The sequence below is a fragment of the Lissotriton helveticus genome, chromosome 3_2, assembly GCF_964261635.1.
Source record: "Lissotriton helveticus chromosome 3_2, aLisHel1.1, whole genome shotgun sequence".
In the NCBI taxonomy this organism is placed as follows: domain Eukaryota; kingdom Metazoa; phylum Chordata; class Amphibia; order Caudata; family Salamandridae; genus Lissotriton; species Lissotriton helveticus.
In genome coordinates, this window is record NC_136062.1 from 11,054,193 (window position 1) to 11,077,976 (window position 23,784).

At 46.0% G+C, this 23,784-nt stretch overlaps 1 protein-coding gene across 2 annotated transcripts in view; it reads left to right on the plus strand.

Moving 5' to 3' along the window:
• Positions 1–23,533, plus strand: part of BTBD1 (BTB domain containing 1) — a 256,914-nt gene extending 233,381 nt beyond the window's left edge. For both annotated transcript variants that reach the window (XM_078684739.1, XM_078684738.1), the window contains exon 8: positions 22,578–23,533. In XM_078684739.1, the coding sequence (XP_078540865.1) occupies positions 22,578–22,736 (159 nt within the window). In that variant the 3' untranslated portion in view covers positions 22,737–23,533. The remainder of the gene's footprint in view (positions 1–22,577) is intronic.
• The last annotated feature ends 251 nt before the right edge of the window (positions 23,534–23,784 follow it).

Below are 23,784 nucleotides of genomic sequence, written 5' to 3' on the forward strand. Positions count from 1 at the left end.
GGGCCTGCACCTCTTGAACCCAGAGGCCAGAGTGACTCCAAGGGCTAGTTGACTGGCCAACGGATATGAAGTTTCAGGGACATAACAGGCTTCCATCAACCTTGCACCTGGACTCTGCCATCCGTGAGTCTACACTGCCAAGTGGTGCCACCCCAGTTCTGACCCCTTGGAATTGGGCTTGAGGTCTTTGCCAGCCTCTGAGGATCCAGTGGAACTGATGCATCTCCTCTGCTGCATGGCGCAACCCCAAGCAGAACTGATGCATCTCTGCTGCCGCGTGGATTGGCCCGTCGCAAAAGACCCCTAATGCCTTTGGAACTGCCACTGCGCTACGCATCCTCGCCACAGGTCCTCACATCCCCTGTTGACAGCAGCATCGACGACGAACTTCGGATCGTGGCCTGGCAGCTCTTTAAAACCGTCAAATTGCCCAAACTGTGCGCTGTATCCTCGCGCAGCCCCGTCGACTGGATCCTTGATGACGATGCAGGCCCTCGCATCGCAACCCCGCCTCATCTCAGAACCGACACATGTTCGACACAGATCCACGCAACCCTCTGCAAGCCAGGGATGAAGGTACTATGTTCAGCAGGCCTAATTGAGGCCCTTTAGCCACCGCGGTCAGCCTGAACTTGTGACTTTGTCCTGGCCTGGCGCGACCAGATATTCACAGTAGGCATTTAACGCTTATTGCTGCTATTTTCTCTTTCAAATTCAATTTTCTCCGGTTCTACTAATTGGATTTTTGTTGTTTTGATCTAGTCGTATTTATTAAATAAAACTCCATCTGTTAGAAACAGGGACTCCAGCTGACAGGGGTATGCACCCTAGTCCGGGTGGGGACCACCGCTTCCGACAGGGTAGCTTGGCACAGAGCAGGAAGGCGTAACTTAAGAGGCGATGTGTAAAGTACTTGTGCAACCTTCACCGACAGTGACACAGTAAAAATACTCATGAAATGACACCACACCAGTTTTTAGATGGAAATAAAGGTATATTTATCAAAAAGTATGCAAGATCTCAAAAATAGTAGATTCCTCATATAGAAAAACAAAGCCTTCCAGTAATAAGGTCTTTAAGGCAAGTAGCATCAAGGGAAATGAGTTTGTGGGCTCTATTCCAACAGTGTCCTTTGCAAGGGAAATACTCTAGCTCTCCCTGACAGTTTTTGTTATAGGCAACCGATTATTTTAATTGTCAGGTTAGTTTGGACTTTCCAACAAGGTAAGAAAAATGTGCGCAGGGACAATCAGGATTAGGGTTCTGGCAACTAGTTCCATCCACTGAAGTCCGTACACTTGACCTGGTGCCAAAGGAGTTAAGCTCTCGGCATTAATGCTACCCCGCCGTGCCCACAGTAAATATGTGGTCTCAAACGAAAGTCAGTCTCGGTCTGACACCCCCCGGTCTCCGGATGCCCCCTTCAACAGTTTCTGGCAGCCCCACCGAGGTCAGGCGTGCACGCAGTCTCTGACAGGAGGCCTTGAGCACTTCCCTACAGCCCCGCACCCTTGCCTCAAGTGGTCCCAACACTTGTTCTCCGAGCAGTTACCTAGAATAGAATAGAGAATAGAAGTAGCATTTATAAAGCGTTAGGCTACCCATAGGTATCCCAGCGCTGAGGGCTGCAAGAAGCTTCTGAGATTTATCTGGGAAAGAGCCAGGTTTTCAACAGCTTGCGAAAGTTCAGATGGTTAGTTTCCTTCCGCAGCTGAATTGGGAGGGAGTTCCAAAGCTTGGCGGCATTGTAAGAAAAGAGCCGACCTCCGCTTCTGGCTCTTTTAATCCTTGGTACACATGCCAAATGCAATTCATCCGATCGTAAATGCCTGTTAGCTTGATATAGTTTGGCTAGTGGGAGATGATCTTAGGTCCATTCCCTCTAAGCAATTTGTGAGTAATACAAAGCACTTTAAAGTGGACTCTCTCCCGAATGGGCAGCCAATGCAGAGCTTTTATGGCAGGTTTGGCTGACGGTAAGGAATTCCCAAAATAGTTCTTGCCGCACAGTTCTGGATCATTTGAAGTTTTGAGAGCACCGCCTCTGGGGCACTCAAGTAAAGTACATTGCTAAAGTCCAGGCGTGATAGAATAAGCGCCTGAACTGCAAGTTTTCTGGCTTGAAAGGGAAGTAAAGGAAGTACTTTACGAAGCATTCTAAGCATGCTGAAGCAAGCGGCAACTACCTTTCTGGTTTTGACTTTAAAAGTAAGGTCTGAGGCCAACCAGAACCCCAAACATTTTATATGTGGTTTGGGGATGGATGCTGATCCCATTACTGTCGGCCACATCTCAATTGGTCTTAATAAGGACGAATTACCAAGGAGCATAAGCTCTGTCTTGTATCCATTTAGCTTCAAATAGGAATTGTTTATCCATTTAGCCACTTCTTTAAGACAAGTGCAAAGGCGAGGAGTAGATGTATCAGGATGGTTAAGTGAAACCACTAACTGAGTATCATCAGCATATGTTACGATGTTCACTCCATAGGGCTGTATGATCTCTGCCAGTGGTGCCATATAGGCATTAAAAAGCGTTTGGCTCAACGAAGAACCCTGTGGGACTCCACATAAGAGTCCAGGAATTGGAAGTGGCTTCACCCTCAAATACCTGGAAGGATCGCCCCTCCAGGAAAGATGTCATCCAGGTTAAGGCTGTTCCCAAAACACCCAAATTTTTGAGGTGGTCAATTAAGATACAGTGATTCACCGTATCAAAGTGCTGGGGTGGGGGCACAGTCTCTCCCTTGCGTCTTTCTCCGTCTGCATCAGCAGGTCACGGGGACGGAGTGGGAAGCCTCGCGCTTCTTGGGCCTCAGCGCAGCTTCCTTGGTGACGCTCCTCATTGCGAGGCAACCCCTGACGCCAGCACCAATCCCAGCGCTGCTCTCCCGATGACACGCCTGGGATCCCAAACTCAGCCCTGCTGCAGACTCGCGGGCAATGGTGATTCCTGGCACACAGTGCTTTCTTCACTGGAGATGAACATTCGCTCGCAGACTCGCAGCCGCGGCGGTGATAACGGGGGTAGATTTCTGGGGCTATTCAACTCGGCCCGCAGCGGTGATGTCTCGGGCAATTAGACCAGGCAGCACTTTTCCGGTAGCACACTCACGTCCCCGGCCGGCGGCGGTGCAATTGACATTTGCAGCTCTCCGCAAGAGACGGGTCTGCGGCGATCATTGGGGGTGAGACGCTGCTTACCTTCACAGCGCTACACAACCCGGCACAACGCAATTAGGCCCTGGGCCAGCGGCGGTGATCCTCGGCCAGACAGTGCTTCAGTCCACAGCGCTTCTCCAGCTCAGCAAAGGTCCCAGGGCAGCGGCGGTGAATACCAGGGCACAGCGCTTCCACTGCCACAGCGCTTTACCACACTGCGCAGCACAGTCAGGACCCGAGCCAGCGGTGGCGATCTCTGGGTAAGTCCACGCTTCCCTTCCCAGTGCTTCACAGTCCAGTTAGGTCCTGGGCAACGATGGTGAGATTCAGGGCTACAATGCTGCGGGGGCAGTCGATGAAAGTAGAAAATTGTTGCCCTTATGAGTTCCTTTATGCAGCAAGGCGGGAGGAACCAGTCAAAGAGGGAAGATACGAGTGGAGACACACTGGAGATGGTATTTCTGGATCCCCTCTGGCAGGGCAAGAGTCTTGTAATGAAATGGTGAAATAATAACCAAATGTCTTTCCTTCAGAAGAAAATCTAAAAATAAAACAAAAGATTCATTCAGACATACTTGTGTCAATGGACCATAGTGTATAATTCTTATGGTTTCTATGATTTAAAGTAAATAGTGAGACAGTATTGGCATATTGTTGTTCAATAGTTATTAATTTTAAGGCATAGACCATGGCGAATAGACTCTTTTGGGACGGGTCAGAACTGACTAATTCAGGTATCAGACCGCTTCCCCTGGGATTCTTTTATCCACCATCTACGCAAACGGGGCGTAACTTGGTTCCTTAGCCAATTAGACCCCCTATACTTCCCATACTCCCCCCTTAATGCCCCAGGTTTATCTCAGCACAATCCAGCAGGGACCTCACAGCGGGTCTTAGACACCCCCAGTAACCTGGGAATACCTTTATCTAATCGTTTTTCTCCATTATCAGGAATGGATGAAAACGATTGACTAAACGGTAATATAGAAATTGCAACCCATACGCTGAAGCAAGTCCACACCCTCAGAATTGTAAGTTGGAATGTAGCAGGTGTAAGGGCAAAGATGGGGGATGAAAAATGGGTAGGCTTCTTGAAAACGTATATATAATCTCACTCCAGGAGACCTGGGATCCAACAAATTGCTTCTCCCTAGATGGCTACCAGCCCTTTTTTACCCCAGCTCAATGTAGTAGGGCAGGCAGAGCTAAAGGGGGCTTGATAAGCCTGTTCTCCTTAGAACTAAAAGGCACGTCACTCAACTCGATATAGGCTCCGAAAATAGCCTAATAGTGGAACTGTCAGTCCCTGGGAGAAACAAAAAATTATTTATAAATTTTTATAATTCCATGGATAGCAAAGACAATAACTTAGTGCTATTAGAGAAGTTTCTTTTATCGTATTGTCTAAAGTCAAATACATTCGAGATCATAATTATGGGAGACTTTAATACTCACCCTTGTGATAAATTATGTGGAATTGAAGGCTACGAGGGTCCCCCGCTTTCAGCCATGTCCCATTTCGAACACTCAGAACAGGGTGAGGAACTGGAATTATTTTTAGCCAGCTGGAACCTCTACAAGTCCAGCTGTCTGAAGGCTGGTACTAGGACCCCGACGTTTAAGGGGAGAGACATAGGGACAATCATAGATTACATTTTCTTAACATCTTTTATGTTGTGTAGGGTTTTAAGTTATTTCACGGAGGTCTCCGTCTTTAGTGATCACAAGCCTGTGATATTAGAGATGGAGCCGGGGACCTCCTTTGTTTTAAGGATGCGGTGCAAATGGGAGGGAAAGACGTGATCCTGACACGCCAAGATAGAAGACTGAGGTGGTCCAAAGTGGTCCCTGAAAGTTTTTTAGGAGAGGTTTTACCTGAGGTTGAAAGGGAAGTTAATATATGTCTGGATACTGAGTCACTGGGCACCCATACGATAAATGCTTTTGGTATCATCTGTCGACAAATTAATGGTAGTCTACAGATAGAGCGTAGCCAGAAAATTCATACTGGTAAGAGGTGGTTTAATAGTAGTTGTACCAGAGCCCATGCTGCACTTGTTAAAGCACTAAAAGCGTCTCCAAAGGATAGGGGGATTATAGCCAGCCTTAGATCAGCCTACAAACAGGCTTTATTAGCCCGAAAATGGGAACTGAAGGAGGAGGCCTGGATTAAACTTTTATCTCCCGAAGTCTTGCGAGACAGCGGGAAATTCTGGGCCACCGTAAATCAACCCCTGTTTTCAGCTGATGAGAATTCTCCCTTGAGCTGTAATATTCCTGACTGTGACTGGATTGCTCATTTTGAGAAAATCTACAGGCTGCCAGGAGACGACTATAGGACAGACAATAGTCTTCCGGAGAATGCTTCTCCTGCGGTGGTCTTCGATGTCTCTGACGTGGAAAGGGCCATTGGTGAAATGTCACAGAATAAGGCCCCGGGCCCCGACGGGGTCCCTGTTAACTTATTTAAAGCTGCCCCACATTTCTGGTCCAAAATTCTGTCAAATGTGTTTAATTCCTTGGGACCGAACAGCTCACCAGCTACCTGGGCCACCTCAATTATAATTCCAGTTTTTAAAAAGGGGAACAGACAGGATCCGTCCTGCTACAGGCCAATTTCTTTAATTGATTCGTCTGTAAAAATTTTAGGCTGTGTGGTCCTACGTAAATTATCAGATTGGCTGTCTGAGAGAGGGGTCCTGTCTAATGCACAATATGGTTTTAGAGCCAAAAGGAGTACCCTCGACCAATGTCTTAACCTCCAACTTTTAATCAGTAAGTACACTATAGCTAAGGAGGGGTCGCTTTATTTGGGGTTCATGGACCTCTCCTCAGCATTTGACCTAGTAAATAGGTCAAAGCTGTGACACATTTTATTAAACTTGGGTATTGACCCCCCATTAGTGCACTTTTTAGCGGACCTGCACTCGGGTCTTTTAGCTGCAATCAGAGTAAATTCTGAGGGGCGATGCACAAGCCACTTTAGGTCAGAGAGGCGGGTCAGACAGGGGTGTATTCTGGCCCCCCTCCTGTTCACATTATATATAAATGACTTGGAGCCTGCTCTGGAGGACGTGTCACATGACGTACCGCGTATTGGGGAACTGGTTATTCCAGTTCTCCTTTACGCAGATGAGGCCGTCCTCCTGGCCCATACAGGGGTGGGTCTGCAAAAACTGTTAGATGCCTTTGGAAACTTTATGGAGGAATTAGACCTGAAAATTAATACTAAAAAATCTCAAGTAAATGTAAATGTAAATGTGTTGGACTTGTAAAGCGCACAGCTGCCCGTAAGCGTCCCGGCGCTTGCTTAGGGAACCCGTCCTGGTATTCCCCTGTGAGAAACCCCGGCAGGGTGTCCACAAGGTGAAAGCCAGGCATCCCGCCGCGAGGGGCCATAGTGGAGATTAAGCAAGCTATTGCCCAGAGTCGCAGAGTGTGACCCCATGAGTTGAGTAGGCACCAGAGCGAGAATTGTCGAGTCCGTGGAATTTTTGAGCCCGAGACCCGCCGAGGCGGGGAATCGAACCCTGGTCCACGGTCGATCTCAGCTTCCGTGTCTGCCGCCTCTAACCACTGAGCCACGCTTCTCCTCAAGTCAAGTTCAAGTTCAAGTCATGATTGCAGGAAAGGCACGTATGGATAAAAAGGTCAAAACTTTCTACTCCTGCGGGGAAGAAGTTTGTAGGGTATCCACATTCCCATATTTGGGAGTTCTTTTTGACGAAAGTGGTAACTGGGGCCCCGAAAAAAATTGTCACAGTGCGGCTTTCGCTAGAACCGCATCTGCACTTATGGGTTTCTCCAAAAAGCTAGGGGCTAGGCCGATAGAAGCCCTCATCAAGGTTTATAAAGCCAAATGCCTTGCGGTAGCCACATATGGTTCCCAGATATGGGGTTACTCGCCTCAAGTTAAAATCCAGACTATTGAGAATAAATTCCTCAGATCATTCTTGACGGTCCCTCAGTCCTCCCCAACATTCACCATTCATACTGAGCTGGGGCTAGGATATGTTTCTGATCAAATCAAAATAGCCCCGCTAATATGCTGGTTGAAAACCTGGCTGAACCAAGAAATTACTCTGAACCACACCATACTGCTAGACTGCCTGAAGTTGGATAAGTCTAACAAAATTCCTTGGTTGGCCTACATAAAAACGGGTTTTCATAACCTAGGATGTCCCGAACTTTTCTTGTCCCCAGATTCTATAGTGAGGAAGGACATCGGACTGATCAAAAACGCCATGATGAATTTACTCTCTTTAGAGCGGGAGGAGGTAGAGCTGATGAAACCAACAGTTAGAACAAACTACGCCCTAATTAGCTCCCCAGCCCCTGAACCGTACCTCACAATAGTGAATCACCCTTTTCATCGGCACCTTCTAACAAGATTTCGTTTTAATTTGATTCATTTATCCCTTGGTTGTTTTGAAAATTGGTGCCCCCCAGAACGGGCTGAGCCTTGCCAATGTGATGATTTCTCGATTCAGGACACATTACACTTTATTATGTTCTGCGAATACTATTGAGAAATCCGAAAGAAATTCTTGTGCCCTATTCTGAGGGATGATTCAGAAAAGGGGGTGGTGATGAACAGAGTGCCTGAATTAAGCAGACCACTCTTACCCAGTCCAAAGATCAGGGCTTGATCCATCACCGTTTTTTAGCTCACTGCACCATCCCAGCTCAGAACTTGGCTATATGCAAATTAGTCTGTTCCTGTCCCAGTGCATGATGGGAACAGGGCAAACCAAACTACCAAGCCAATTCTTATACTGGGAAGGAAACAAGCTTCCGGGGACCGGTTTCTGCCATTTCAGGCGTCGTCGGCCCGGCTTGCTTGAATCCTGATGGTGCAATGAGCAAGGGACTCACATCTGAGTATACCCTTCCACGCTTATGGTGGACAAAATGATTCAGAAAAGGGGGTGGTGATGAACAGAGTGCCTGAATTAAGCAGACCACTCTTACCCAGTCCAAAGATCAGGGCTTGATCCATCACCGTTTTTTAGCTCACTGCACCATCCCAGCTCAGAACTTGGCTATATGCAAATTAGTCTGTTCCTGTCCCAGTGCATGATGGGAACAGGGCAAACCAAACTACCAAGCCAATTCTTATACTGGGAAGGAAACAAGCTTCCGGGGACCGGTTTCTGCCATTTCAGGCGTCGTCGGCCCGGCTTGCTTGAATCCTGATGGTGCAATGAGCAAGGGACTCACATCTGAGTATACCCTTCCACGCTTATGGTGGACAAAATGAGGGAGGCGGGTTTTATACAGGTTAGGACAGCCCTCCTGTACTTACAACAATTACATTTCCCAAGAACAATATTCCATGTTGCTAGTTTTCTAGTTGCTGCCACTCGGATTAGACACAAGATTGTCAAGGCTATACCTATCTCTGTCGATATTTTATGAACTAGATTGTTCGCTGTTTTTTACTTCATGATTTTATCGAACATGAGCTCTTGTAACTTTTTATCTCATTTTTAAGACATATTTATATTGTATAATATTTACAATAGCACATTGAACTCCTTTGTCTATGATGTTTCTGTGTATAATTAATTGTTTGTATTGTACTATGTCTTTTTATGATATTCATTTATCGAATAAAAGTATTTGACTGACTGACTGTATTGAATCACAGTAACAACCACATCATCCACAATGCAAACTCCATATCAGACCAGATCAGTTATCACATCTTTTGGAGGAGGTTGCCTCATTGCTGTGCAATGGGGTGTGTGGGAGTTGTTTGTGTATTTCCTCATCCTGCAGAAGGACGGAACACGGAGACTGAGTTCTGGATCTTAAGTCACTCAACAGATATTTAAGGACTAAAGATTTCAAAATGTTAATTCTGCAATAGTTCCATTGCTAGAGTATGGAGACATTATGATAATCCTCAATCTGAGGGATTTATACTTCCACAGCCTTATGCATTGAGCTCCATAGTAGTACCCAAGATTTATTATGAGCTGAAAACATGATCACTTCAGTGTATTTCTATTTGGAATCTGCCTCACTCTGTCAGTGGCAGCAGCACACCTGCACAATGTCAGCCAGATGAATCCGTATCTGGCTGGCTGTTTGGTCACAGATAAGGCATATAGTGAAGGCCAATGTAAAACCAGTAAAATGATTAAGTTGATGCGCAGACTGTTCCATTACAAATGTGCCAAACACAGTATTTGGCCATAACAAATACCGAATTTCCTAGCGACAACCCTGAAATTGCAAGTCAAAAGCTATTCCCACGCACCGAAACGTGCAGGTATTTATTAATATGACTGCCATTCAATCGATGTGAATTTCTGACAGAAATGATGATATTGTGCTTGTTGGGCATGATAGCCTCATGCATTGATCTGGACCCCAAAACCAAGCTCTGTAGGAGTGGCTATCAGCACATTGACCACAGCTGACTAGGCCCTGGGAGGATCGAGTGTGTGTTTTACTTCAAATATACTGAAGAAATTACTGTGGTGAAACTTGCGAAATCTCATGAAGACTATTGCCGACCTCCCATTGCGGAGAAATTGGATTGCTCACTCTAGCAACCTCGCAAGTACAGTACAGATGGATCTCGGAGGTTGGCCGACCTGCAGACAAGTATGTTTTTCTCTGCACTAGCAGTTGTTTTAATAGACCGTATATCAGCAATGTATTTGTTACAGAAGCATGGATGGATGTACACTCTAGATTTCAAGGCTGGCACAAGAAAATAAGGCATTGGCCTTATGGCAATTCTGGCATCTTCTCATGACATATCATCTGTTAGCCAGACTAAGCACTCGTCACCAAGAAACACGAGTGGGAGATAATCCATCGATGTGGACAGTTATTTCAAGAAAATGTGGAACTCCAAACATATACCAATTTGCAAAAAATTAAAATGCAGAAGTGGAGCTACTTGACAATGCTACCTCTTGGCAACATCATTCCTTTCATTGCACTTTCAACATTAAGATATATAGGACCTCTAGTTCTGGGTGTTTTGGAAACCGTGTCTACATTCAGCACTATTCTCTGCCTCACCAAACATTGCCCTAAAACCAGAGAAAATAATAAGCCAATGCTTTTTAAGATCTCATGGTTTTGTATATTCATTGGTAGCTTCTTGTTTTTTCAGTGATTGTCTTTAGCTCTACTGGACCCAAAAAAGAAACCCAAGTAACGCGCAGGGCTATCCCAGAAGGGGCTCCCCAGAGTGCTTGTCAAAAAAACGATAGACACTGGTGAAAAACGGAAAGTTCATAGATTTAAGTAATGCCTTTGGTCTGATTAATCATCATAAATTATGGCACACAATGTTATCGTTACGTGCCCCAGAAGATACAGTGGCACTCCCGGTACAAATGTTTGGAAATCTAACCTCAAAGGTTCGTTATGGCCCTAATGGGGAATGTACCACCCCTCCTTTAGGTAACAAGAGAGAGGGGCTAAACAAGGTTGTGTTCCCTGCACAGTTTCTCTGCTCCATATATATTTATGGAGAGTAGATGGAGAACTTTGAGCGCTTTAGTAAGACTATAGTGACAATAGGCCCAGTTGAAGGCAGAAGCCGAAACGGGTCGACCTGGGAGAATACTGCACTTTGCTATTGTTAGAAGGTGGTTCTGGCATCTGAGCCGCCGGGATTTTTCACATTTTGAACACCTAATTTTTGAGCTTTTACTGTGGGGGGGGCCTCATAAGCTGGGACTCACCACAGTGAACTCATGATGAAACAGACTGCATGTGGATTGCACCGATGTCCCCCTTGTGAGAGAAGGCTGCTCCACTGGAGCTGGGGTAAGGGTCACCGGACTGGTTACATGTAGACACGTGTACACCAGTTTAAGAGCTGCGCTGGGGGGATTCCTGGTGTGCGCAGCCCAGAAGTAGGTACAGATAGAATGGTTTGGAAGAAAGTATGCAGAGTTGGGTGGTGACATGTAATAGGCTTTATAATGTGGGGAGACACATGTAAGGGAAAGTCAATGTGCTTTACTGTGTTCACTGTAGGAACAATCCATTACTCTCCTATGAAGATGGGGACCACATGGGGTAATTTCACTTCCCTAAGGCCGACAAATTCCAGACACGCACCAAAGTACACTGTAAGTTGTGTAAAAAGAAGTATTCTGTTGAGTACAAAGCCATATCTGTACTGCTTATGGGTCATCCAGAATTGTCATATTCCTCTGACTCTGCTCATAACCAGAGCCTGGCTGGGTGTGCCCTGCCAGGCTGGATTAATTACCTTCCTCCCCAAGCTTTAGCATCAGAGGCCTAGCCCTTCACTGCAAGCATTCCAAGAGTGAAGGTCTTCTCTCCAAGAGGGAGAGATGGGGGTGAAGCTTCAGGTTAGCTATCAGCAGCTATCACCCTGTGCCAGGCACCAGGCCTGCTCCGGGACCGGGTCATGAAGGCAGCAAGGGGGGGGAAGGGTTTTTTTCAGAGATCATGTGGCATGAGACCCCTGGACGACGCCATTTTGAAGTATCCTAGAGGCCTGTGTAGGAAATAGGGAGCTGGGGCAAAGAGGTGATGTGTCGCTGCAGGATAGGATAGAAGGGCCTTCCTGCCAGCCCCCTCAAAATTATTTTTAAACAACTTGCACAGGAAGAGAAGCTCTCTCTGGGATGTGATCTTGCTGAGGAAGACTGGTGCTGAAGCCTGGCGCTGTGGGCAGTTGGAAGGAGGACCCCCTGACTGTCCCAGGACCCTGGACTGCGCCTTGAAGGGAGTCCAGGGCCAGTGAGGAGAAGCCTAGACCTCTGCGCAAGGAGAAGAGGCCCAGATTGAAAGCCAGGTGAAAGGGTAGTGCAGGGAGCCAGTGAAGGCCGCTACTTGCCATGGCCTCCCTCCTGGAGGCCAGGAGGGTGGTGAAAAGGGCTCCAGGGGGCTAGAGCTGGCCACCAGGAGCAAGAAGATATGCCCCCAGAAGGTAGGCAACCTTTGACCTCTAAAGGGACCAACGACTAAGTGCGTGGGGCTCCGCCCGTCGGTCTTGGGTGTGCCTCCAGGGTGGGTCAGGTCCTATGGGCTGCCCCCTGAAGAAAGGAAAGTCGGGGAGCGCCGTCGCGCTCCCTGTGAATGAGCCCCAAAGTTGCGAGGAGGGGTCAGGAGCCTACCCTGGCCCCCGACGAAGTCTGGATGTGACTTCGCGCTCCCCGTGAAGCTGCCTAGGGGGTGCCAGGAGCCTGGCCCCCGAAGAAGCGAAAGACTGGTAATCTCCAGGGGCCCGGGACCCCCAACTCTGGGCCCCGGTGGCTGCGGTGCGGAGGAGGGGAGTGCTGTCGCGAGCAAGGGGGAGTGCCATCGCACTCCCCCGTGGCCAGAGGAAAGAGGAGGGAGTGCCACTTCACTCCCCCGAGGTCCCGCCCGACAAGCGGCAGCGGGCAGACCAGAATGGCAGTGCCGGCTCCCGCGGCAGCACGAAAGGGTGCTGGCCAGTCGGGGAGCTGGCGAGAGCAGCCGGGGGTTGGGTTCCCGACCTGCTCTCCAACTCACCAGAAGGAGAAGGGTGGGACCGGGCCCCCAGCGAGGTGGTGGAGTGGCGCGAGGCCACTACAGCAGACAACGCGGCTCTCCCCGGAGCAGCGGGGGAGCTGCTATTCATGTGCTGAGCGCGAAGCGCCCCATAATGCCTTGCCAGGCATAGGGAAACCGGCTTGTTTTGGCGGGTGGCGTCCCCCCAGAGGAGGGGGTCACTGCCACTTGCATGTAAAGGTGCAGAGGGAGCTGCAGGAGCAACGCAGACTCCCCTAGCATAAAAATGGAAAGTCCCCACCCTCAGTCTCCAGGGGATTCAAAGGAGACTACCCCTTAAGGGTTCATCTGGGTTTTTAGACCAACCACATGCTGGTACTTTTGTTCTACAGCCAGGAGAGAAAGCTTAGGGTTGCACTGAGGTGTGCAGGGTCAAACATGGATTGTCACTGAGGTGATATCCCCTAGAGGTGGGAAGGTGTAATTGTACAGGTGTTGCATTCACGAATGGTGTTCCTTTTAGGGGCTGGAAATCAGATGTGTAATGTGAAATGATAAGCAAATTGGGGTTATGTTGCTGGCCATTCCTGATATGGTGTCTGGCTGTACATGCTTAATCCTGTGATTATAATTGTGATGCCTTTTAGGGGCTTTAATTGCAATGCATTATAACTGTTATCAGATATGATAAATGTTAGAACTGGAGGTCCCTAGTTGGCTGAGGTAGGTACCTTAGTCCAAATAGGGACCCTTGCTTCTAGTCGGGGAAAGGAGGAACACACTCTTGGATAACCCCTGCTCACCCCCTGGTAGCTTGGCACGAGCAGCCAGTATTTGCAACCACACTCCCAGTAACACAGTGATAACACCACAAATGGGGGGAACATCCTTTACAACGAAACTTTTACCACGCAGTGCTGTTACAACGCAAGTATTATAACGAAAACCTTTACAACGCATTACACTGGGGGGCGCTCTAGGATAGGGAATAGTTTTAATTTACTATCCAACACATTCCCTAGTGTCCACGGGGACTGGAGTTGGAATAGTAAATTAAACTATTCACTATCCAGCACCCCCAAGTGTAATGCGTTGTAAAGGTTTGCGTTGTAATACTTGCGTTGTAACAGCATGCATGGTAAAAGCATGCGTTGTAACGTCATACATCCCACAAATGGACACCACACTGGTTTTTATAAAAATAGCAGAATCTTTATCAAAAGGAATACAATGAGACCAAACGATAAACATCCAACATATGCGTATTGGTAATATATCACTCTGGCGTATATTAGGCCAGCAATCACTTATAGGTTCTTGCGGTATTAATTTGCAGTTTACAATGATCTAATACAATGCTATGCAGTTCGTAATGCAGTTCGTAATGTAGTAATAACACAGTCATTAATGCACGTACTAATACAGTTCGTAATCCAGGAATAATGCAGGTCATAATGCAAGACTAATACAGTTCGTAATGCAGGAATAATGCAGGTCATAATGCAAAAATAAGGCAGTTCGTAATGTAAGAATAATGTGATTCGTCATGCAAAAATCAGGCAGTTCGTATTGCAAGGAATAATGCAATTCATAATGCAAAAATCAGGCAGTTCGTAATGCAAGGAATAATGTTGTACGCCAATCTGAGCAGTCAACTCGGGCCCCCACTAGGCCTCAACACCAGAGACAACGGTCATAAGCTTAAAGGGGCGGCCCTGCTACTGCTGGGGAGGTACCGGGCGCGCAGGGACTCAGTGCATCTAACGCAGTGTACTGGGGGAGAGCTCGGAGCACCCCTGTACACCTCCTGCACACCTCCCCAGGCCACACACGCTTGCTGCTCCCGACCGGAATCCAAGCCTTAACTGGGGGGTGAGGGGGTGCACTGCCTCGCTCTCTCTCTTTCCCTGCTTTTCAGACGTATTGTTGGGCGGCCCGATGACGTTCAGATCCATTGTTGGAAGATGCTGTAGCCGGACAGGTTACTGCGCTGCCATCTCCTTTGTTGACTATTTTGGGCAGATTCCTCTCGGTGAACAACGATCACAATCCATTTCACTTTGCAGCTTTCTTAGCTTCAAGAAATCCTTTAGCACGTTGCGGCTTGGGCTGGCGGCGGTGATCCTCACTCACAGCCTCAGTTACGATGACGGCTCGGGCCACAAACAGTAATACCGCAGCGTGCACTATACTTCACGCTGCGGGGGAAATGCAATCATGGGGCACCTCGTACACAGTACCACGGACCACACGGCAGACTCAGGCGTGCAAAAGCACCACGCCCCAAGCGTCGCTGAGACACGGTTGGAAACTTTTATGTTCCTGAGTTTCCACAACAGGGGACCAGCTATCCTCGGGCCCCTGGAGACAAGTCCTCACAAGCAGAGGGACACAGCACACAGCAAAGTCCCTTGTCCTCTCCTTAGTCAAGCCAGCAAAATGCAGGCCAGCCCCAGAACACACAGCAAGGGCAGTCCTTCTCTTCAGTCTCTTCAGCTGTTGTTCTTTGGCAGAGGTTCCTCTTGATCACAAAGTAGGTTCAGTCCTTTTTCAATCTGGAGTTCAGAGGTTTCAGCTCTTAAACTTATACCCCTAAATGCCTTTGAAGTCTTTGTGTTCAATGGGCTCCGACCTCAGTCCAAACCAGACCTGGGTGTCTTCCTGCCAGTGCACACCCTCTTCCTTTGATAGTGCAGGTGTGAGCCACCGACCCTCAGCAACACAACCCTCTTCACATCCAGGGGGGCTACTCCTCCCCGCCTCACATCAAATGCAGGCCAGCCTGTTGCTGTCTCACCTACCCCTATCTGAGGTCAGACCCTGTCACATCCAAACCCAGATGGTCAGTACACAAACAGGCAGATGCACACAGGATGGTTTAATACAAGAAACCAGCCACTTCTAAAAGTGTGGTTTCTAAGCATACAATTCAAAAACCATCTTCACAAAAAGATGTGCTATTAAATTCTGAGTTCAGGCACCCTAAACTACATCGCTCCATCTTCTGCCTATGGGGAGATATGCTGGAAACATGTGACACAGCATTCCCCATTCTGTCCTATGGGCAAGATGGCCTTGCAACAGTGAAAAACGAATTTGGCTTTATTTTACGGTCAGGACATGGCACACACCTCAGTACATGTCCTACCTTTCACATGCACTGCACCCTGCCCAGGAGGGGGGGGGTACCTTAGGCATATTATAGGGGTGTCTGATGTGCATAAAAAATGAAGGTAAGGCCTGGCAAGTGGATGCACTTGTCAGGTCTCTGTTTAGGGTTACTTGTGTGTGCGGCACAATTAGTGCTGCAGACCCACTAGTAGCATTTGCATTACCAGCCCTGGTACACATAGTGCATTTTACCAGGGATTTTACTAGAAAGACAAACATACCAATTATGGACAACCAATTACCATAACACTTTATACAGGGAGCACTGGTACTTTGATACTGATCAGCAGTGGCAAAGTGGCCAAAGCACCTAAACCTGCAAAATGCAATCCATTGCAGCATTAAAAATGGAGGAGGTAGAGGCAAAAAGTCAGGGGTAAATATGCCAAAAAATGCCAGGTCTAATAATAAGTACCTGCCATTCTAAAGGGATGCTAGACATGTATTCTTGCTACTGCAGTAAGTGAAGAACAACCCAGACTGTTAGCCACTGTGATTTAGGGGTGTGTACTCTATGGTCAGTATGAGATGCTCAATCAGGGTTATGTGTCACTATGGCAGGTGTTCCTGTTATAAATGCTTGTTGAAATACTAGAGTGGGTTGCCACTGGGATGGTGCCAGTGGGCAGGGCCCTTACTCAAATTATGGTCAACCCACTTCATTCGGGGGCAAGATGATGTGCATACATGGGAGTGGTGGTACTAGACCCGCCCCCCCCTCTCCCCTTTGCTGGAGGGGTGGCAATGTTATGCAGTGTCACAAAGTAATTCCAACTGCTTATGTATATTTGTTGCATGCTATTGAGTAGTGTGTGTGTTTATAAATGTACTCTTCCTTTTATAAAGCGAAGTACAGACTAGAAAATCAATTATTGAGTGTTATCTCTGCGTACTTGTAAATGGAGATTACTAGCCCACACTAACTCCCTTGAGTACGCCTTGGACTGCTCTGCAGCGCTACCCTCTGAAAATCAAGCGCTACAATTGTGTGCTTGGTTCCCAGTGAAGGAAAAATGTAGACATGTTATTTGTGCAGGCCCCACAGATGCTGCCTAGTTTTCCAACAGCTATTTAATTTGCACTTTAAAATTATTGTTATCTGTTGGAACATTGGGCTGGTGACAAATTGAAAAATAAAATAAAACGCATACAACTTGCAAGCAAAGGTGTCTGAGGAGTTTGTGGTGTGGCGGCAACGTCTTCGGTGTTCCCTTACTACAGATAATTATAAGAGTATTTTTTAAATTAACTTTCACATCCCTTGCCTCAATATTTTTGACAAAATGTTCTAAGCAGTTTGCAGTCCACGATAAAGGGACTGTATCGTCTGCATATAATAGTTTTGGAGCAGACCGAGTTACTGTTTTAAGAGAGTCTGACTAAAGCACTCAAAGCTCTCTATCTACTTCACAAATTTGACGTTTAAACGTGATGTGCGCCGTTGGAGGTGTTTTCAGGTTTGCTTCAAAATTAGGTAGTAAACCAATCCAGGACATGCTTGTCATTAGCCAAATATGGAGGTGGTTTATGGTGTTTTGGTAACTGTGATCTTGTAAACACAGGAAAACTTTCTTCTACGGCTCCAACTTGTTGTCCCCAATCAACATACACATTTATTATGCATAAAGAGCTGGGGGTCTCGTATAGTGAAGACGTTTTAAATGTAAATCCAGTACGCTGTAGTAGACCCAAGGAATATGATGCTTATCATCCAACTGGTACAATTTCTGGACATTTTTGAATCCCTTGCCAAAGAGAATTGGCAGATCCAGAGTGGGGCCAAGGCAGATGGTCAAGAAAGGCTTTGCCAAGAATCAGTAGAACCCACCTGCGTCATGGCAGGCTTCTAAGGACAATCTATGCTTATTGGTTCCCTATGCCGCCATGTTGAATATTTGCCCTAGCACATCCCACTATCCCCCTACGACCAAACACCCATACTGTTGCACTTTAGGCGCACTTTTGCACACAGCATAGGACTTTGTTAATCTTACTCTAGCGCATCCCCATTATGGGATGCGAGGTAGAATCATGGCTCTTCGGATTTCCATCTTATATTGGCTCCTGCTCTACCACGACACAAGACCTGCACAGTTGCACTTTATTCATTATTTTGCACCCAACTGTAATATGAAATGATTACATGTTGGATGCTTTTTTGTGTACCTAGACCTCACATAACAGGTTGTCCTCCTTTCCTTCTGTTTCACTAATTTATTTGTGATGTTAATTGTATGTTTTAAAAATGTTTATGGGTTTTGATAACTATGAAATGTCAATCTCAAATCTAGTACTAATCTCAAATGAAGTAGGTGAGAGACATTGTTTACTTAGGCTATTAAAAAGGATTGTTTGTAGATTACTATACGAAAATTCCATGGCTTCCTTTATGATAGAAGTATTAAGGAGATTAGAGGACCCAGTTTTAGTGGACAAGCTGTAGGAAGCTGGCTCTGTATATACTATGCCAAAGTGAGGTATAGTGTGCACAGAGTGCAGTGGAACCCCAAAGGTAGGCAGAGGTAAAGTTTTAGATAGCACCTCACTCTCTATTTGTGGTAGTGTGGTCGAGCAGTAAGGCAGTATCAGAGGACAGTGTTAAGCAATAAGTACTTTACAGCAGTAATGCAGTTTGTAAACAGTTTGAATTGTAATTGTATATGTACTTTGTTTTGACTTACTATATGGTTGCAGAGAAATGTAATACACTGTAAATACAGTACATAGACTTGAATGGGCTTTTCAGTAAACTATCGGGTAAGTTACTTTTTGGAATACTATTCTTACACAAAGTAGTATACCTAGATACTACTCTGGGACAATTCCTGTAAACAGGTAAGTAAAATAATTTTTGTTAAACAGTACAATTTTAAAGAATTTCTTTAGGTTTTCAAACTCCACGTTTAGAAACGTTTCCAAGAAAAACAGTCAATCTTATCCATTAGAGGATAATAGTGTTTCAGTTTTAAGGTAAGTATTTGGTAGTGGGAGTTGAGGTTCTGGGGTAGACTCGGGGGTTCCCCAGGGTCATGGATGCACTCTTGTTACACCCTCAGCGGCACTAGGGCGGCCTGGTGCAGAGTGCTGATGCCCAGTGTTATCCAGGGGGCCTCCGGTTAGTGGCTGCTGACGAGCAGGCCACTTGGTTGTGGGAGCAAAGATCCTGGACTTTAGCTCAGGGCAAATGGAGAAACAAAGTAGCACCAAAGGTGCACCCTCAGCGGCACTAGGGTGTCCGGGTGCAGGGTGCTGTTTCGACGGTGGGCGCCCTGTTTGCAATGGGGAACCACCGGTTTGCGAAGGCACTGCAGGCTTGGGACGAAGGTCTTCTGGGTGCGACCACCACTTTGAAAGGGAAGTTGGGGGTTGGTTAGGCACCGTTGGTTTGGCCACCCAAGGCCGTCGGGTGTCAGGTGCAGGGGTGCCTTTTGGGGTCAGATCTTCTTACCAGCTCCTGGTTGCGGTTGGGGGGACCTTCCGGATTTCTGCAGGCATCAGTTGGAGGCTTGAGGCAGGTCAGGGGTCGCCGTATCTCTGGTCCGGATCGCCGGGGGGACCTCCTTGTGGTGTTTGCCCACTCAACCTCGGGCCATGGACGGCGGGCGCAGAGTGTCGCGGATTCGTGGTGTCCGGCCGGAGCCAGAGGTTGCAGATGAACAAATTCGGTGTTCATGGGAGATAAAGTCTTTGTGGTTGAAGGCAGGCTGGTCCTCTGGGGTTTTCAAGGTTGCTGGCTGCAGGACACACCGGGATTTCGCAGGAGCAGGTTCGAGGTGGAGACAGGCCAGTAGGGCTGGGGCCAAGTCAGTAGGCGCCTTCCTCTTAGCTCCGGCACAGTGGTTCGGTCCTTATTCTTTTCTTGTTGCAGGTTCTGGTCTGATGAAGTAAGGTTCAGTGGTGATCTTAATTATTAGATTTAGGGGCGTTACAGGTAGGTAAAAGGTAGGGAACAATGGGTCCCTGCCCTGGGTTGGGTACACCCCGTATTATGCCACCCTCCAGTGGAAGGGGGGCATGGGCCTGTCCCTGGTTGGCTGAGCCCCCCCATCTGCAAGATGGCGGGGACTGAGAGTTGTGCTTCACCTTGCCTCCCCCACCTGAGGGGTGGAGTTGGCAGAGGTGGGCACACCTCTCTTCCTCACTTTTTTCCCGCCGGTTCTCCTGCCCAAAGTGGGGGTCAGAACCAAGTGGGGACCAGTTGCTGAAAGCAGCAAGTGGCCTGGGGAAGCTCACAAAGGCGGCAAGCCTTTGAAGCTTCTCCTTCGTGAACCCTGCCCATCCTGGGGCAGGAGGCTTAGTACCTCGTCCCAGGATGTGCATTGTTTCTGGACCCAGAGAGCAGCAGGCTCTCGACCCGGAGGATCCAGAAGCATGTACGGTAGTGGCATCTGAAAGCAGCCACTCAGCCTGTACAGTAGTGGTAGGTTAGTTTTCAGGGGGCATCTCTAAGATGCCCTCTGTGCATTTTTCATTAAATCCCACACTGGCATCAGTGTGGTTTTAATGTGTTGAAAAGTTTGATACCAAACAGTTTTCAGTGTTGCCATTATGGTGCTGTGGAGTATAAGAATGGACTTAGACACTGTAGGGGTACAGGGCTCATGCACCTGTACCCTCTCCACTGGTATAGTGTACTCCGCTAGAGGGGTGACTGACCTATGCCAGGGCAGTGGGTTGTAGGCATGGCACACAAGGATGTGCGCCATGTCAACTCTTCACTTTCTTCTGCACCAAAACACACAGCCTGCAAAGGCAGTGTGTGAGTGTGAAGGTACAGGCCTCTAAAGGTGGCACAATAAGTGCTGCAGCCCTTAGAGGCCTTCTCTGGTCACAGTGCCCTGGGTACCTGTAGTACCATTTACCAGGGGCTGACCTGTGGCCAGAGATGTCAATTGGGTTTAGGCATCAATGCAGTTTTAGGGAAAGAACATAGGCCCTGGGTATCTGATTAGCAGGAGCCCAGGGCATGCTCAGTCAAAGCACATCAGCAATTCAGCAAAAAAGTAGGGGCCAACCATGCAGAAAGAGGGCACTTTCTCACACAAGCCTGAGTCGATCACATATTACTCCAAGAGTTAATTAAAGCTGCTTCTTGTTACGACTAGAGAGGAGTTGAGAACATCAAAGGAACTAACAAAATCATCAGTTAGATATTTTGTACCTGTACTGCAATATGAAGAAATACAAACCTATCTCCTTATTGCTAATATACAACGTCAATATATTTTGGGCTGTTTTCTTTTGGGGTACTGTTTATAACATGGGACAGTGGAGTAAAGATACTTACCTAAATTGCCCAAGTGATGGAAAATCAAAACAAACCACCCTGTACTTTGTACTTTTGTGCACATTTCATAGGAAATTAAGGAAGCCCCTCCTTAAGCTACTGTTTGTAAATAGGAATGGTAATAATTTTAGTAAGGCATGTTTATATTCACACAACTTAACGGATGCCCAAATTTGTTCTGGTGTAACATACTTTATATTATTAGCATTGCATGAGGGAAAGTGATTAATGTTTTTAGAGAATTCTAATTAAATATACATGCTATTACTTAAGCAAACCGTTTTGTATGACGTATAAGTAGATTTGACGTATCGCTTTGTGATGTTATGTTTTGAGTACTTTTATGGTTTATTATGTGCTGAAACCGCATAAAGATTTTAACAGCTTCAGACCAACCAAGAAAATGTGCCTGGCAGAGAAAAGAAAGAGAGGCAACAGCTGCTGCTTCTATACAGCTGTTCTGAAACCCCCTCTATACTCTCAGCCCCTTAACTGCTGAACTTCCACTATTCTGTTAGGAAGTAACCAGGAGTACAGGTATCACGTAATATGGCAAGCCATTTCTGACACAGGCTAAATTTCCAAAGATCATATGGACTGTTTTTGAGAAATGTATAGTGCAGACTTCAGCAAACTCAAATGAGTTGTACCACCAATATTTTCCAGCTCCTAAAAAAATTACACTTTACTTGCTGTCTTAAGATCTATACTACACCTCGCTAAAGTCAGAAAATGTCGGAAGGGATTCAGAGCACTTTATTCAGTGCCATATTTTCATAAAGCAGTGATATTGGCTACCCTCGATCTATAGGGAGCATAGCTCCACATTTCCCATTCTTCCAGTATAAAATACTTTTCTTTCGTTTTTTCCCCAATTGTTTTGCCAGCCATGAAAAATTGCAAATAACGTAATAGCTTGCTTACAGTACAAATGTTTTGCTTTCGTTGGTTGAATTGTTATCCTAGCTATAAAATTATAAAATATTGATCAAACCTCAACAGATAATCACTTCTTGATGCTAATTGTAGGGACAGTACTCTTTGAGCGCGGTATGCAGTGATCCTGAAATATTCCAATTTGCAGATTATGTGTAGTAGTTGTCTCCCATGACTTTCAAATTTGTTTAGGTGACCTTTTTTTTCTTTCAAATGTCGAATTAGATTCATTACATTTCTCTATTACTTATGTTTTCCATCTGTAAGCATTTCTTAGAAATATGTAGAAGACGTTTGTGAAAGAGTACAAAATTGACTGCATAAAGTTTCTGAACCTAAATTAGACATCAAGAATACCCAAATATTTATAAACTGTCCCGAGATTACAGGTGTGGTAAACTTGTGGTAAAACCTATTTTTTCTTATTGCCAGGGCGGACAGTGTTTGATTCCAAACCTAATTTGTGGTCATTAGGCATTCAACTTTTTTCTGTCCTTCCTTAACTGCACATTCTTCTAAAATGTCACATTTTTCTTTTCTAGGGACCAGATTCCCATTATGGTACAAAAGGATTGAAGAAAGTCCAGCATGAAACTCCCACAGCTTGCAAAACCTGTTTTTTCTTTTTTAGTTCGCCGGGTAATAACAATGGTACTTCTGTGGAAGATGGGCAAATACCAGAAATTATCTTCTACTCATAATTTGGGGTTGCTTTCATATCGGTTAATAGCAAAATAGAGCACGATGTGCAGCTAACAAGTGCCATACAAATACTGAAACCTTTCTCAATATGCTGTTTAATAGCATGCCGAACATGCATATTCTGCTCGTTTTTATAAGAGTTTCCTTTACAGAACATGTTGATAATTGGCCGTATGTGTAAATTAAAAGGATCTTATGTAATGATGCTATATATGTAAGTAACAAAGTAGCTTTGGTCACTTTTTTACTTGCGTTGTGTAGCGTGTATTGGGGCATTCTAAACTGGAGTTTCTTCATGTATGGACTTTGAGTCGCTTTACGAATTTTAAGTTCAAATTGTTTATCTCATGTCATTTAAATTGAATTTAAAACGATAAACATTTATTAACAAAATGATGGGACAAGAGCAGCAATGCACCTGAAAGAGTAAAGGCAATGCATCTGAAGAGTACAGTATTTATTTTGTCTGTAAAGTATTTAGTTGCTTAAACGTTGTCCTATTTGCCATCTCGGAGTTTGAGTATTTATAAAGTCCTGAACATATATAGATTCCAAGAAGAAAATGAGGCAAATTTAATCTCTCTGCATTAAGTTTGTATTGAAGCTTAGGAAATCTAGAATTTTCTAATGTTACTACAGAAAGTCTGCAATGCTTAATGCAACCTGTAAACCTCAGTCATCCACAAGCTGTACATAAACATCTACCTATAAATATGTAAAGTTCACAACGCAAGCTGTGGTATTCTGGAATTGCATCCGTTTGATATTGTATAAAGCTGAATGTGTTTTATTTCCAGGTTTGTTGTTTGTATTTTTCTTCTCCTTATCCTAACACTTCCCAGGCACTAACACCAATGTAATTTCGTGGAGGCCTTATTAAGGAGCTTGCATTTTCTTTTTTTGAAAGCCAGATTTAATGTACTTTGCTTACTCCTGTTTTGGTTTTCAGCGTCCATAGGGAATTAACAGTGCAAGAATTGTAATCCAACCGGTTTCTAAAATGAAAGGGATGTTTTTGATCTCAGTCAATTTAGCAGAAAGTGAGGT